This window comes from Daldinia vernicosa (genome assembly GCF_022497035.1).
Source record: "Daldinia vernicosa strain CBS 139.73 unplaced genomic scaffold F5Y00scaffold_34, whole genome shotgun sequence".
Classification (NCBI taxonomy): Eukaryota; Fungi; Ascomycota; class Sordariomycetes; order Xylariales; family Hypoxylaceae; genus Daldinia; species Daldinia vernicosa.
Genome location: NW_025953950.1, coordinates 336431 through 350556, shown reverse-complemented (window position 1 = coordinate 350556; position 14126 = coordinate 336431). Strand labels below are relative to the sequence as shown.

Here is a 14126-nt window from a genome sequence, read left to right as displayed (position 1 = left end):
CCGGGTCAAGCTTTATTCACCTAGACTCGCATCGCCTGGGCCAGCCAACCAGCGTGGACGACAGTGCCCGGAATGGTAAAACCATTAATCGGGGACGTTCTCGTCTACATGGGGGTCCGTGGGGCGATAGGGGTGGTATTCAAGGTAACTTACCATACAGCCATACCGCTACTTCGTAGTCTACACTATTTGAATATCCCTATCTTCCATGCAAGAGCTGAAACTCTATTCCTTTCGACAATAGAAAACTGGGAATCAATCTATTTAATAGACAATACCTGGAGGTATCTAGGTATTCAATATTAACCAAATAGATAGGTTTTTTTTTTATAGTCCTGCACCAGGGTCTCCATTGCAAAAAGAGCCATGATAAACGAAAACGAAAACGACGCTGTTCCAGCAGCTGTTGATCGGTCCGAGACAATGCAAATATCCTCATTGATAGTGCGAACTATGCTAACCTAAGCAAAAGTTCATATCATCCTAAGCTTCGCGAATTCTATATATGGATTGCTCCCCGAGCCCCCGCCTGCGAAATGCCAAGAACGCCGTGTTGTGATATCCTCACTGAGACCTGACCGCCGGAAACCGTCCATGTTTTACAACTATAGGCCATGATGAAATCTCCGGTTCCTCCGGTCCGATATTCCTTCTATTAGTTTCGTCATATTGCAAAGGTGTGGAAAACGGTATTCGTCTTTCCGGTGCCAAGAGTTGTCTCCAAGCGAAACCGATCAAGAATCGGGCGTCTTCCAGGCCGGCTTATTGCACTCTCCCATCGCGTCAATCCAGTCGTTGATGCCCTTCAAGTGCCAACCACTGACCCATTTAGCTCTGGCGTCGCCATTATCAGGCGGCATCTTAGGCGCACCCAATTTGAAGCTCTTCGCCGTACAGCATATATCCTCATGCCAACGGTACTGAAAGCAGGATCGATTCCGCTTCTTCTCGTTCATGGCCTTCTTCCACGCTTCCCGGGCTGCAGCATCGCTAGGCGAAGTATCCTCAGCAACCTCCGTGTCGTTAGCAGTGCTGGGGGCGTTGTCTTCGCGTTCTATGATTCCTCGTATATCCCATTCTTCTTCATCTGGGACATCCTGGGAGTCGCAGACCTTTGCGCAGTTTTCCCATGATTTCCATGCCTCCTTTTCAACCTCGTTCATCTCTTCCTCTTTCTTCTGTCTGTCGCGTGAATGCCCGTCTGCATATCGTTGAGCATCGGGATCTGGATTGAGGTAGCACACATCATCTGAGAGGTTATCCCAATTTTCTCGCGATACTTGCATTTTTGGTCGGATCAAGCCATCGTAAATGTCTTTGATCAGAAGAACGCGCTACCAATCGGTTAATTTCGAAATTTATGCATGATTTCCCCGAGATCAGGCAGGGAAGAACCAAGGCGATCAGGAAAGAGGGGAAGTAAAATTGCACTTACATCGGTCTTGCGTGTTTGCTCAAACTGCCACACGTTACTGATTTCTTCTGCATTCATATGATGCATAGTGAAAATCGGCTCGCACCAGTGACCAGGTCCATAAGGCAGCGTACTCGGCTTTTCACCGTTGATCATGGGCCAAACCTGCCGGACTTTAACCTTCTCATACTCTTCCAAGGCCTGCGCCAGCATCAAGTCGCCACAACATTCATGAGCCCCCTTGATATTATACTGCTTGACCACGCCGGGGTGATATTCAATCAAATGCTTCAATAGCGTCCCGCTAAGTATATATCCGGAACCTCCATGGGCAAATGGAGTTCCCCCGATAAAGCTTCGGCTGCCGAGATAGAGTTTCTCCCGGGGGTTTAAGCCGGACTCGGTCTTCAGCCAATGAACGATATTGGCCCAAAAGATATAGGTATCAGCTTCGGCGAATATATACCAGTCTCGGCCTGGGCGCATCCTCCAAGTTTGTTCCATCATTGGAAGAAATTTGTACTTGTCCAAATTCCACGCCTTTTGTCCGTCTCTCTTCGCGTCAACGCACGACTTTTGCGATACGGGACATTCCTTTTGGTCACGGTAAAGGTCGAAATCAGAATTATGGGCCTTTGCGGATTCGTCGAACTCGGCGAGGGCATCGTGGATATGGTATGGTCCAACTTGTTGTTCCTACAATCCGATTAGTATCTCCAAATATTTCGAGTTGTGACGTCCTTCCGACGCTGATGCTAGAAGGGAAAATCAAGATATAAGGTATCGCACCATGTCAGAGAAGATGAGAAAGTCGGGAAGACAGTTCATTGTTGTGAGGAGGTGAACGGGCATTTTATCGAAAGTTTCTGTTGCGCCCGTCTTCATCACCAGAAGTATGCCGTCGGTATTGGGAAAATTGGCGCAAGGGTTGCTGGCATTGTAATATTGGTTGACCATTTCCTCATTCCCTTCGGAATACAACGTATTGTTGTATACTGGGCTACCAAAGTAGCTCGTGACGCTCTTGTAATAATCACGAGCATATCCGAATGAAGATTCGTCCCATTGCGAACGAATATGGATGTAGGTCGCGATTAAGGTCAGGATGGCAACGATGCCAAAGACCCTGAGCCGGCGAGAGCTGGGTGGGACAATCATGATAATAGCAGGCGCCTTGATTGTTGTAAGGCGGGTGGCATTAAGAGGGGAATTATCGAGGCAAGCGACAGGGTGAAAACATTGGTAAGGCAAATTCAAATTCCACTTAAACAGGCACGCGGGTTTGTGAGAATTAACGTAGAATTTTAGTGACTGCTACGTAGAACGGAACGAAGAAGAATGGGTCGAGAAAGCCCAAAAAGAAGAAATCCCAGGTGGGATGGAAATAACCTAGAAATCATAACCACAAGTACAAGTCAAAGAAGAGGTTGAAAGAGACCTGCGCAAAAAATAAGATAAAATAAAATACGATCTGGATCTTTTGGGTGAGAGGCAAGTGGAGGTTTGCGCTTACCTACATGTACATACTTACAGAATACAGATTAACTGGGCAAGAGGTACGAAGGCACTTTAGATAGTACAGCAAGTGCTAAGTGCTAACAAGTGTAACGAGTACAGCATACGTAGCGTATTGCTTAGCGTGTTCAAAAAAATGGTAATATCTAGGAAGACCTTGCAACGAGTACATATTGATTAAGCCGGGTTACCCGGTGTGGATCTGCAATCGTACTTGCCTACTTTCAAAGTGGGGATATACGGATAGATAATGCCTGGGTAGGTTAGTTGGTTAGTTGGTTAGTTGATTCTATTGCAGACTGATTCTATTGGCATCAGCTCGTATTGTCCTTCCAACGACAAGAAATTAGGAATACATCAGCAAAAATACATCAGCAAAACCCCATTAGGTTATATGCCTGTAAAGTTGTATTGTACCTGATCTGCCTTTATATTTCCGTTCTTATTGTTCAAAATGCTACCTAATTAAAGGAAAAAAAGACGAGGTAACAGGGCGGGTAGCAGTTTATTACACTACTACGTAATGCCGTGCTACCCACGGTCTCAGTCGTCCCCGGTCGTCCCCGTATCATCAGCTCCAACCTCCAGTCGCACCCCTTGCCGATTGCCAGATCTGATGTCAACTTGCTGTTTATTCGCGTCTTTGGGGTCGCACAATCGGATCATCTATATGAATAAGTAAGGGGTTCTACCACCATCCCAAGTAATTATCTCAACCAAGTCCCCATTTCTCAAAAGCAGAGCAACCCTCAGCCTTTAAAAGCTGTACGACATAACCATTAAACATTCATCCAAAACATTCATCCATATAAATATTCACTAAAAGTCTACGGCATCGAAAAACTCAACGCTACCCGTCCCGTCACCGAGCATCAAGTTAAACATCGGCAAGGTTTGACATTTAAACCCTAACTACATGTAGGTAGTTATGCTTATTATTTTACTTTCAATATACTTCGTAATAGCTGGGGATATCTAAAATACCTGAGCGTCATGGTTATTTCAACGCCAAGCGCTTAGTTTGATAATACCTACTCCTATCATATACGAGATAGGAGGGACGAATATAACATTTCTAACCAACGAAAACCTATCCATATCTCCAGTTTCATACGACGTCGCATTGCATAACTTTTATAAGTAATGTAAATAGAACGAAGATGAGGCTGTTAACATTATATTAACTACCTAGGCTTATTTGAGTAGTGAATATGAGGATTACCCAAGGTTACAAACACGAATCCTCATCGTTTCAAGGTGCGCCGCTTCTTTAGCGAATTTCGTAAGATCTGTCTTGATCTAAATCTGAAAACCAGCATTATCACGTGAATTAAGATGTTCCCAGATCTAATCCGTATACAGTATCCGAAATGAGTATGTACAGTGACGTAGACAACTTACGTAAGTACTAGTTACAGGTATGTATGAGATAAGCAGTTAACATGGCCCAAGCTTCGCGGAGCCCCGTCTACCCGCCCGTAGCTCGACGCGGTTCACGCCGTTAGCTTCCACCTCGTGGCTCATGGGCAGGTCTGCATGCGGTAATCGCGTCACTCTTCCGCACCTCACGGTCCTCACCTACCACACCACCTGAAAAAAAAAAATCGCAACTACACCTGACCTCACCTTTTTACACCATTCGCATCTATCGGCGCAAATAACAACCACTATAATCTAGATCGCGTTATCATCAATACCTAGTCTATACCCTTATAATTGGTAGGACACTATCGTATAAGCTCTCCATTTCGCCGTATCTCTAATTCCGACAAGCTCCATCATAACAATTACAATCCCATAACAATTCCATACAACTACCATCACAATGGCAGAACCAACTTCAACCGATACTCCGATATTATCAGCTATCCCATCAGCTGTCGCATCAGCCGCGGGCACTCCCCAATCTCTACCTCCTATGGATCCCGATGAGCGCGACAAGTCCTTGCACGTATCGCTAGCCGATCTGACGGCTAAGGCTAACGCGCTGTATGCGCAGAAGAAGTATGAGGACGCAGCCGAGGTCTTCTCCCAGGCTACCGAGATGCAGGCCGAGATCAATGGCGAGATGGCCCCCGAAAACGCGGATATTCTGTTTCTATACGGTCGCAGCCTCTTCAAAGTGGGCCAGAGCAAGAGTGACGTCTTAGGTGGAAAGCCCTCTGCTGAGAAGAAATCCAATGGCGCCGCAGATAAGAAATCGAAGGGGAAAAAATCCCAGGCCGAAGCATCGATTCCCAATGCGACCAAGGACGAGAAGACCGATGCAGAGGAAGGGGTTGCCATTGTTACCAAGAATGCAAATGAAAGTGAAAAGGTGTCCGACGCCAAGAAACCACTTTTCCAATTTACAGGCGACGAGGAGTTCGAAGACTCGGACGAGGAAGAGGAGGCTGAAGGCGAGGAAGAAGAGGAAGACGATGATCTGGCCGTCGCGTTTGAGGTTCTGGACTTAGCACGTGTGCTTTTCGAGAAATCTTTAGAACGACAAGATGAAGACTCTTCAGAAGGGAAGGGAAAGGAGAAGGCTGAAGAGGATAGCCCTGCCATCAAGCATATCAAGGAACGACTTGCAGATACCCACGACCTTCTAGCAGAGATCTCCCTCGAAAATGAGAAGTACGATAATTCCCGCATTTATCGTCGTTATTCGCCTACGAATACTAACCGTGGCATAGGTATCCACTAGCAATTAACGACTGCCGTGCTTCTCTAAAGTATAAAGAAGGTCTCTATTCTCAAGAGTCGGAGGTGATAGCCGAAGCGCACTTTAAACTTTCGTTAGCTCTCGAATTTGCATCCGTCACCACAAGCGCCGAAGACGAAGCCGGCACGGGGCCAAAACCAGTCGACGAAGGCCTGCGGAAAGAAGCGGCCGAAGAGTTGGAGAAGGCTATCGCGAGCACAAAACTCAAGCTTGACGCCAAGGAGGTCGACCTCGCGATGCTCCACGCGCCTGAGGATAACGACGCGACACGGAAGCAGATCGCCGAGGTTAAGGAATTGATCGCGGACATGGAGCAACGGGTGAGTTTTTCACTTCCCCGTACACTCCTTAGTGTCGCGGTATGAAAACGATATGGCAAATAAGACTAACTACTATCAATGAAGCTTATCGAACTCCGAAAACCCCCCATGGACGTCAACTCGGTTCTCGCATCTGACGACACCATGCTCGGAGTACTCGGTACAGCACTGGGCGAGTCGACCACGAATAAGGAGGCGAGACTTGAGGAAGCGAAGAAGGCTGCTAAGGACGTATCCGGCCTAGTGCGCAAGAAAGCCAAAGACGGCTCCAAGCCCGAAACCGAGCAAGCGAAGGCAACCAACGGGAAGCGCAAGGCCGAGGACACCGCGCCAGGTGAGGAAGAGACGAAGAAAACCAAAGTCGAAGAACCCGCACAGTCCTAGCCTCCGAGGCGAAGCAAGCCGAAAGGAGTAAGTAACAAATCGCGAGCTTAGGCGCTAGAGCACACTCTGGCCGTTAGATTCCCCTGAGCTCTCTGGGATCGTAAATAGTCGTTAAAAGGGCAGCAGCCAAAGGGGGTTGGTTGTATATTATTGTGTAAAACAAAAGGGCTTCAACGAAGAAGTACCACTGGACAGGCATACGTATTGTGGGATATACATGTACCATGTACCTATCCCACACATATCCAAATCTATACTATCAGACGTCAAGTGCTGTGGCGGAAGAAAAGGGGGAGGAGATAAGAATGGGGAATGGTGATCCATGCTCTTAGCCACTTTAGGTAGGAAGGCGAATCGCATTGTGTGCTTTATACATATATATTTTTGCTTCATGGTGTAGCAATGCAATTATTAAGCATTTCCTTCTATAGGGTTTATGGTGTGTAGGTATTGCCGCTGATACAGTTAGCTACCTACGGAGGGGAGTTTTTTGCATGCTACCCGGTTTGTATACAATATACTCTACGTCTGTCACAGACATAGGTACCTGTCACTATAACTGAAAACGATAGCAAATATCCTCTAATGATTTTTATTTCTACCGAGTCCCCACAGGAACCGCTAAGTACCTTAACGAACACGCGACTCAGGTATATCAGCTAGGGGTGTAAACCTCAAATCAAAGGACTAAAAAAAAAAGTCAACAGCCGCAACCGAAAACGCCGCATAACTCCCAGGCAGTGCTTGCTGCTTTGCTATGTGCTGGCCGCCCATTGGGAAACGGTAGCGGTAGCAGCACGCCGGACGTAGGTACTCATACAAATAGGCCAGGTAGGAAAGGCATCATCTCCATATCTATGCCTGTCCCCTGAAATAGTGTGGAAAATAGAAGAGAGGTAAAGAGAAACAAGTGATGTAAGTAGACCCGTGTCATGCCCGTCGTGCTTTCTTCCTAGAATGAGCCCTTTTCATCTTGAAATCCGTTCTGCCCCTGCTCGAGAAGATTCGCCAACCGTCTCGCCACCGCGTATCCGTCGGTATCGCGACGTTGAAAGATAAGGTGAGAGAAATCCAGATTCCCTTGATCTAGTCTCACCTCCTGGAAGATTGTCAGGTTCGGACGTCAGTACAGACAACTCCGTCGGCGACTCCTGCGCCGCCTCCACAGCCGAACCACTCCGACTCTGCCTTCCCGCGCTCTCAACAGGCGTAAGCCCGCGCAAATTCGTCCCCTACGACAGATCGCGACCGGTCGCCATACCTATCGTTGGGCCGGACGCCTTGCCCTTGCCCTTCGCGGCCGCGGACGATGGGGCATTGTTCCACGATAGATAGGTGTGGTCACCGAGCTTCCGGGGCTTGATAAGGTTCGTGATAAGGAAGACTAACGCTAATACGATACAGAAGCCACCGACAACGAGCCAGAGGATACCTAGGAAGTTGTTCCTGCCGCCCATGACGGACAGCGTTGTGATGACGATGCTCTTTCTGCCCTGGTACTGATCTGTGCGGAAATCTGATTTGATGTGTTAGTGGGTTTATGCGAAGCTTCAGTTAAAATGCGCAGGGGTAACTTACTATCAATGATATCCATAGAATAGGTACCTATTCTCATTGGGCTCGTATCATTCCGCATATACAGTTTGCTAAAGGTCGGCAGACCCGCAGTACGCATCCACACGATAAAGTGTTCGTCTTCGTGCAAGTTGGGCGGAGGGTTTTCAGTAGAATAGTTGCCACCGGGGTACCGGATCTGCCAGTTAGGGGGCGGGACGATTTTGGTATAATCGGTGCTCACCCTTGGCTTATATAGCTCTTTATCCGATTCCCAGGAGATTGAAGTGTTTGTCATAATATAAGTTTCATTACCCTCCGGGCCATCTGAACCCGGCGGATTTAACAATATCGGGCTTTGGAAAGTGTCGTTGAATAACGAGTTGGCAATGAGGCCACAAGGATAATATGCTCTCGAGTTCGGGTATGTACCATTAGTTGTAGCTAGGGGCTCGCAATTGGAATCGTAAACTTCGGCAATTGAAACATCATCACCGGCAAGCTGTTTATCGAAGAACGACTGGACGTAGCGGCGATGATTTTGGTAAAAATTTTCAAGACGGTAGTAGAGAAGAACTGGCGGAGCCATCTCTTCAGGTATCGCAAAGGTCAGAGTGCACTTGGTGAGATTCTGAACTAGATGGTTGCCGTAAGTCTGGTTAGTTAAAGAATGTTGCCACATGGCGTTGATTGTATTATTGTCCTTGAAAGACGGAAAGATCAGACTCGGGTCCATCAGTCTAGCTTCATCGGTAGGAGAATCCCGGAAGCAGTCGGTGTAATCGATGCGAAGTTCTTTAACCTTGAAGACAACCTGTCAGCAGTGATCCAGACATTTCGCGAACATTTCGCGAAAGATATGTCATACTGTAGAGCTAGCATAAATCAATAGTCCACCTATAGGCGCGCATATAATACCTATAACGAAGAAGAGCGGGATGACCGTCTTGGGTGTGAGGATTGGCTGCCATGCTTTCAATCGTTGCTGGCGAAACGCGGTATTCGCGGGTCTTCTGCTCTTCTTCTTCTCCTTGGTGTTGTCGATACTCTCGGGAGGCGACGAGTCGTCCATTGTGAACTATTGAGATACTTCGGTTCTATGAGATATCGAGGAGGCGATAGGGGAGAGAAAGGGTAGAGTAGTTCGCGATAGAGCTATGATCGGGGGGCCTAGAATCTACGTCTCCCGTCGAATAAGAGACTCGAGACTCGGGACCCGGGGCAGCCGAGAAATTCGTCGCTCAGTCTCGGAAATTAGCGCTCAATCGGACACGGAAGCACCAAGTTTCTATATCGCATACACCAGTACGACGAAGAGAATATTGATTGTTGATAACGGGATAATGTCCCGGCAGTATGTTCGAAACAGAAAAGATTGATGTCGCAGACGAGAATCAGCCATGAATCTCCAGGGCTGATTGTCTTTACGATTGCGTGGCTTAGCTTATGCCAGATACGAACTCTGGCCACTCTCCTGAAATGAAGCACAGCCACCCTGCACGATTACCAAATACCATAGACCCACTTGTAGGTAAGATACCCAGGTACCGACGTATATCAGCACGTGATTACCCCCTAAGGCCACAGGAGGCATTGTTCAAATGGTCAACGACGTATTAGGCCAGACGATTATAGCTAACATATAAATACTTCGTACTCATATTACATAGCGTTTCACTGTTCGAGAGTCCCGCTGGTTTATACTAACCATGTTTAATATGCAACTTCATAAAAAAAAAGCATCCAAGGTCCCAATTGCCGCTCAAAGTTCCCTCCACCTTAAGTGACATAGGGCCGTCTTATAATGGAAGCTATTAGTTTCACTCAGTACCTTTCTACCACCAGGTAATTTTAACTATTAACTGATCGAATCCCCAAGAAATAGAATAGTATACCTACTCCCCCCAAAAGTTTGTTAAGCATAAGAGGTAACTAGTATTATCACCGGTAATAACCGGTAGATACGAATTTATACGTAAGAAACCCAACCGAAAATCCCCCAAACCCTGAGTCATGACACGGTAACATTAACCCCACTTGCTCAAGGTAGATAGATAGGGGCTCGGAGGCCACGAGGTTTGACTTGGGTAGCCATACTTCGCGTCTGATTGTGTTTGATTATTGTACAATATCTAGGTATATTTAAGAGGTCCCGTTCTCGTAGATCTTGTCATTGCTTCCCGAGACTCGTCATGTTCTCGCGTTTGGCCTCCTGGATATCTATCCCCGCGTAAAGAAGAATGGCGTCAGAAGTTCTTAAAATTGAAGCTTTCTACTACAAGCTTGACTCCGTTACCGACGAGGCGTTCGAAAAATATGTCCGCGAAGTTTTAACCCCTAAATGGGTCGGCATTATGAAGAGGCACAACGTGGTTCGCTACACATCCGTACGTCTTCCTTCCTTGGTTGTGCTTATAACAGGCATGAGTTCCAACCAACACATAGACTATCACACCCTCATCCTATGCCCGACAATTTGGCCCAACGCTTACTAAAATTCGTCCGGACTGGTCAATGCTAGAGGCTAATTTCACTCGTACATATTATGTCCGCAACTTCGACGAAATGAAAGCAATCATAGGCGATCCTGACTACAAGGGGAAGGGAGACGACATAGAGGTTGGATGGATTGACCCTTCCAGAGGATATGTTAAAGTCGGTTGGGAGACCGTATACATAGAGAACAGCAAGGTTGTGAATACAGTTCCAAAGGAATGAAGTCTGCGGAGTGAAAGTATCGCATTTGCAGCTCGATCAACATGTCGAAGAGGGGAAGATAGGTTCCTATCATTATGGATAAACCATTATTCTTCCATGATACCTTCATTCACCTATGTGATTAGCTCTCATCTATAGCCTCACTATTTCCGAAAAGGGGAAAAGGGAAATTTAATGCGATCATTGCTCCGAATCTGGCAGTAGTAAATAACTACCTACCTAAGGTATGCATTACGTCGGTATTAATAAATGATATGTGATAGATTACCTCAAGTAATATAAGCTACAGTAAGTTTCTCCAGCAGTGCATTTATGCCATAGCCCCTCGGTAGTATCCAGTTAAGTCACCATTTAGAACTTGCTATTTGGTAACATCGGGTAGTAAGGTACATATCTAAGATGTCGAATCTGGCGACAAGCAACCTTATCGTTGGGCTTTATAACAGTGCTCAGCAATACAAGGATAGCATAATAGACATCGAGTCGCGTTTCGATCAGCGAAATGCGCTAGTTTAACTCTGATCTACAACGAATTCATACGATCAATATCAACTCTTTGGCCGGAATCTGTTATCCTCATATGCTTCATACAGATGCGTCGCCATCATGCCTTGACGCCAGAGCCGCTCTCAAGCGCGCCCTAACCTTCTGATAAACCAGTCTCGGGACTAATCTACAATCATGTCCCGGCACAGGCCAGCTAGGCTGCGGAAGATTGATATCAGCGTCGCTGTCAAGCAACAGTCCAACAATATCGTCATGCCCCAGCTCCATGGCCAACTCGACAGGCCGACCGCACGAAAACCAGATCGGGTCCTTTCCTAGGTCAAACTCATATAAATCCCAAAGCATACCATGGTAGCTGGCGTTCACATCCGCCCCGTGTAGGAGCAGCAACCGAACCAGATCCGCATTGCCTTTCTTAACCGCACGGACGAGCGGGGGTATGAATTCCTCTGATTCCGCCCGGTCGAAGAAATAGCAGCCATCATCCTGAGGGTCCCAAGGAAGAGGCCGATCTTCTTCTTCGAATTCGCACCGGACGCCATTTTCTAGTAGGAGTTTGACCATCGGGATATCCTGCTGATACACGGCGAGGCCTAGAGCTCTCGTTGAGGCTACCCGATCAGTGGTTCGCACCAGGGCCTGGGCGATCTCTCGATTCCCCTTCTCCACGGCCCTGACTAATGCAGGTCCTCCTTTGTGCATTCCACGGACGGTAAAGCTAGGAAAATTCGCATCGGCCCCTTTGCCGAGAAAGAGGCTTACCAGAGGGAGGTTCCCTTCTCCTGCAGCCCATTCTAACGGGCTTACTCGCTCGGCACCAATCCTTACGTTCAAATCCATTCCATATTCCAACAGTTGTAAAACAACCCTGTCGTATCCGGCTTGCAATGCTGCCTCGAGTAGCTCTTCCTTCTGGGTTTGACTAGGAACAGTGGGGTCGGCGCTTTCATTGACCACTGCCTTGCCATGCTCCAGAGGTCTCATACGCCGAGGAGGGACAGACTTTTTCGTTTTAGTAAAGCGATTGTACAAGTCGAATTCACGGCGAGCCCCGTCCCATATTAGTTCCCAGCCATCATCCTCTCTGATAACTGCTTGATGGGAGTCCTGGGCTGGGGGATTGCTAGCTACAGGGGCTTTGGTGGATTCGAGTGAAGTTATCCAGAAATTATCCTTCTTTTTAGGAGGGTTATTCACCCTGTATTGCTTGAAGGAATTTGGAACAAATTCAGGACGGAAAGTAGGTGTGTACTTCCGCTGAAGAAGTTTATTCCAATCTACGCCGTCAAAAAAGGGATGAGATTTGACCTCCGAGGCATCTTCATTGGCCCCTAAGCGCTGCTTAGGGTCGCGGTCAAGAAGCTTAGTTATCACATCCTTGGCACTGGGAGGAAAAGACTCGGGAAAATAGTCGGGTTGGGTGAGAATCTTTTGGTGTATCATATCGTGGTCCTCGTCATAGAATGGGGGTAGCCCCGTTAACATTTCGTAGAGGAAGACTCCTAGCGTCCACCAGTCTGCCGTCCTGGATTCGGCTTGGCCAAGAAGGAATTCCGGTGCTGGATACTCAGGTGTCCCATGGCTCCCGCTTTTAGTATCAGGGTTGAAAAGGCCAAAGCCGCATAAAACAACATGACCAAATGAATCAAGAAGAGCATTTCTAGGCTTCAACCAGGAGAAAACCTTCCGAGTATTATGTAGATACTCTAACGCACAGGTAATCTCAGCAGCGTAGAACCGTGATCTATCGACATCGAAACATCGATCCTTCTGAAGCTGACTGAAAAGGGGTCCGCCGCTAATGTATGGGGAAAGGAGGGTTAAACCCTCTGATGATTCGAAAGCAAAGGAGAGCGGCGCGACAAAAGGATGGCTGACCTGATAATCCCATATGCTTTCCAGTTTAAGCTGAGAACTAAGCTGTGTTGTTCTAATCTTTGATTCGGCATATACACGCTGGGTGTCTTTCTTAATAATACCGGAGGTCCATACACCGTTGATAGGTCTATCACGCTCGAGGTCCCTCTCTTCTAACGTCCCATTTTCATGGCTCGTATATTCAAAGCTAATGCGTAGCTTCCCAGTACCATCTTCCAAATCCAGCCAACGTGCTTCAGACTTTTCAAGTTCGTCAAAGGGGTTCGCCCGTGCTACGCCCAGGCAAATATCCCGACTCTTCAAAGTGTGATTAGGATCCCGAACGTAAAGATATATTGCCAACTCAGAAAAGCTTGAAACATCGAACTTGCATATATCAAGCCGGGACATCCATAGGGGATTTTCGGTTGTCCCCCAATAACAGTTGAGAGTCGCCTGCGACTTTTCATAATCTAAAAGCGCATACGGATAGTTGCATCGCACACAGACAGGCGTGCGGCGCCCCACATGGTGATTATGTGCCTCGCCGTTAGAGCGTTCCTTATAGTCCTCCGCTACGGAAAGACCGATAGCCTCATGAAGTGTTACCGTCAAAATTCCCCTTGAGCTTGGTGCAGAAGTTGGTGGGTTCATCAATTTGATTGGACCGATGTCCTTCTCGTTGGATACTATGGAAGGGTATCAGCCACATAATAGGTACTTATGCAGTAGCAATACTTACTCTTAGATAATTTATAACTCATCTTGGTGTTAACTTGCAATAGGTAATGTTGTGAAGCAAGAAAAATCCAAGGGGCTGGGGTTAACGGCATGTTCGGCGGTATGCTGCGAAAACTTACCCCTGTAATTATGCAGGGTCTTGGCACATTTTAACACAATATGTATAACTATATGTATTTTATAATACCTGGGGATAAGAACGCACGATATTGTGAGTACTAGGACTCGGAAGGTCCGAGTCGAAATACCTACCAAGATTATATGCTGCAATTTATTACCATCTCGAACTCCTACGAACGCGGTTCAGTAGAGGATTACATGAAGATATTCATTGTAAGTAAGGCTCATGCCTTGTATAGGTATATTTTAAGCAAGCCTATCAACAACACCGTTACCTATAATGATTTGT

The 14126-nt window shown here is 47.0% G+C and overlaps 5 protein-coding genes across 5 annotated transcripts; 2 read left to right on the top strand and 3 right to left on the bottom strand.

Annotated features, from left to right (window-relative positions):
* Positions 1-586: 586 nt before the first annotated feature.
* On the bottom strand, positions 587-2740 carry F5Y00DRAFT_119531 (glycosyltransferase family 31 protein). The gene is made up of 3 exons (XM_048004022.1): positions 2204-2740; positions 1436-2110; positions 587-1334 (listed from the first exon to the last, which is right to left on the bottom strand). Exons 1-3 carry the CDS (start codon positions 2570-2572, stop codon positions 735-737), a joined length of 1644 nt encoding a protein of 547 aa, XP_047863407.1. The 5' UTR covers positions 2573-2740; the 3' UTR covers positions 587-734.
* A 1308-nt stretch (positions 2741-4048) lies between these two features.
* On the top strand, positions 4049-6414 carry F5Y00DRAFT_119443 (uncharacterized protein). Its single transcript, XM_048004020.1, has 7 exons — positions 4049-4069; positions 4122-4186; positions 4292-4330; positions 4382-4648; positions 4703-5548; positions 5608-5956; positions 6041-6414. Exons 5-7 carry the CDS (start codon positions 4755-4757, stop codon positions 6338-6340), a joined length of 1443 nt encoding a protein of 480 aa, XP_047863406.1. The 5' UTR covers positions 4049-4069; positions 4122-4186; positions 4292-4330; positions 4382-4648; positions 4703-4754; the 3' UTR covers positions 6341-6414.
* A 738-nt stretch (positions 6415-7152) lies between these two features.
* F5Y00DRAFT_119473 (LEM3/CDC50 family protein) lies at positions 7153-9057 on the bottom strand. The gene is made up of 3 exons (XM_048004021.1): positions 8763-9057; positions 7919-8696; positions 7153-7856 (listed from the first exon to the last, which is right to left on the bottom strand). Exons 1-3 carry the CDS (start codon positions 8964-8966, stop codon positions 7573-7575), a joined length of 1266 nt encoding a protein of 421 aa, XP_047863405.1. The 5' UTR covers positions 8967-9057; the 3' UTR covers positions 7153-7572.
* A 1077-nt stretch (positions 9058-10134) lies between these two features.
* Positions 10135-10612, top strand: F5Y00DRAFT_271228 (uncharacterized protein; the record flags this gene model as incomplete). The annotated part of the gene is made up of 2 exons (XM_048012756.1): positions 10135-10281; positions 10340-10612. The coding sequence occupies 2 exons, from the start codon at positions 10135-10137 to the stop codon at positions 10610-10612; spliced, it is 420 nt and encodes a 139-aa protein (XP_047863404.1).
* A 340-nt stretch (positions 10613-10952) lies between these two features.
* F5Y00DRAFT_241512 (protein kinase) lies at positions 10953-13779 on the bottom strand. The gene is made up of 2 exons (XM_048008386.1): positions 13719-13779; positions 10953-13665 (listed from the first exon to the last, which is right to left on the bottom strand). The coding sequence occupies exons 1-2, from the start codon at positions 13738-13740 to the stop codon at positions 11198-11200; spliced, it is 2490 nt and encodes an 829-aa protein (XP_047863403.1). The 5' UTR covers positions 13741-13779; the 3' UTR covers positions 10953-11197.
* Between the last annotated feature and the right edge of the window lie 347 nt (positions 13780-14126).

Bases quoted from the DNA above. Each gene is read 5' to 3' on its own strand.
- F5Y00DRAFT_119531 (XM_048004022.1), bottom strand. From the start codon at position 2,572: ATGATTGTCCCACCCAGCTCTCGCCGGCTCAGGGTCTTTGGCATCGTT. The intron at 2,111-2,203 runs GTGCGATACCTT...ATCGGATTGTAG, and splicing joins TTCTCATCTTCTCTGACATG to GAACAACAAGTTGGACCATA. The intron at 1,335-1,435 runs GTAAGTGCAATT...ACCGATTGGTAG, and splicing joins AGCAAACACGCAAGACCGAT to CGCGTTCTTCTGATCAAAGA.
- F5Y00DRAFT_119443 (XM_048004020.1), top strand. From the start codon at position 4,755: ATGGCAGAACCAACTTCAACCGATACTCCGATATTATCAGCTATCCCA. The intron at 5,549-5,607 runs GTACGATAATTC...ACCGTGGCATAG, and splicing joins ATCTCCCTCGAAAATGAGAA to GTATCCACTAGCAATTAACG. The intron at 5,957-6,040 runs GTGAGTTTTTCA...CTATCAATGAAG, and splicing joins TCGCGGACATGGAGCAACGG to CTTATCGAACTCCGAAAACC.
- F5Y00DRAFT_241512 (XM_048008386.1), bottom strand. From the start codon at position 13,740: ATGAGTTATAAATTATCTAAGA. The intron at 13,666-13,718 runs GTAAGTATTGCT...ACCCTTCCATAG, and splicing joins GAGTTATAAATTATCTAAGA to TATCCAACGAGAAGGACATC.
- F5Y00DRAFT_119473 (XM_048004021.1), bottom strand. From the start codon at position 8,966: ATGGACGACTCGTCGCCTCCCGAGAGTATCGACAACACCAAGGAGAAG. The intron at 8,697-8,762 runs GTATGACATATC...GTTGTCTTCAAG, and splicing joins TGATTTATGCTAGCTCTACA to GTTAAAGAACTTCGCATCGA. The intron at 7,857-7,918 runs GTAAGTTACCCC...ACATCAAATCAG, and splicing joins TTCTATGGATATCATTGATA to ATTTCCGCACAGATCAGTAC.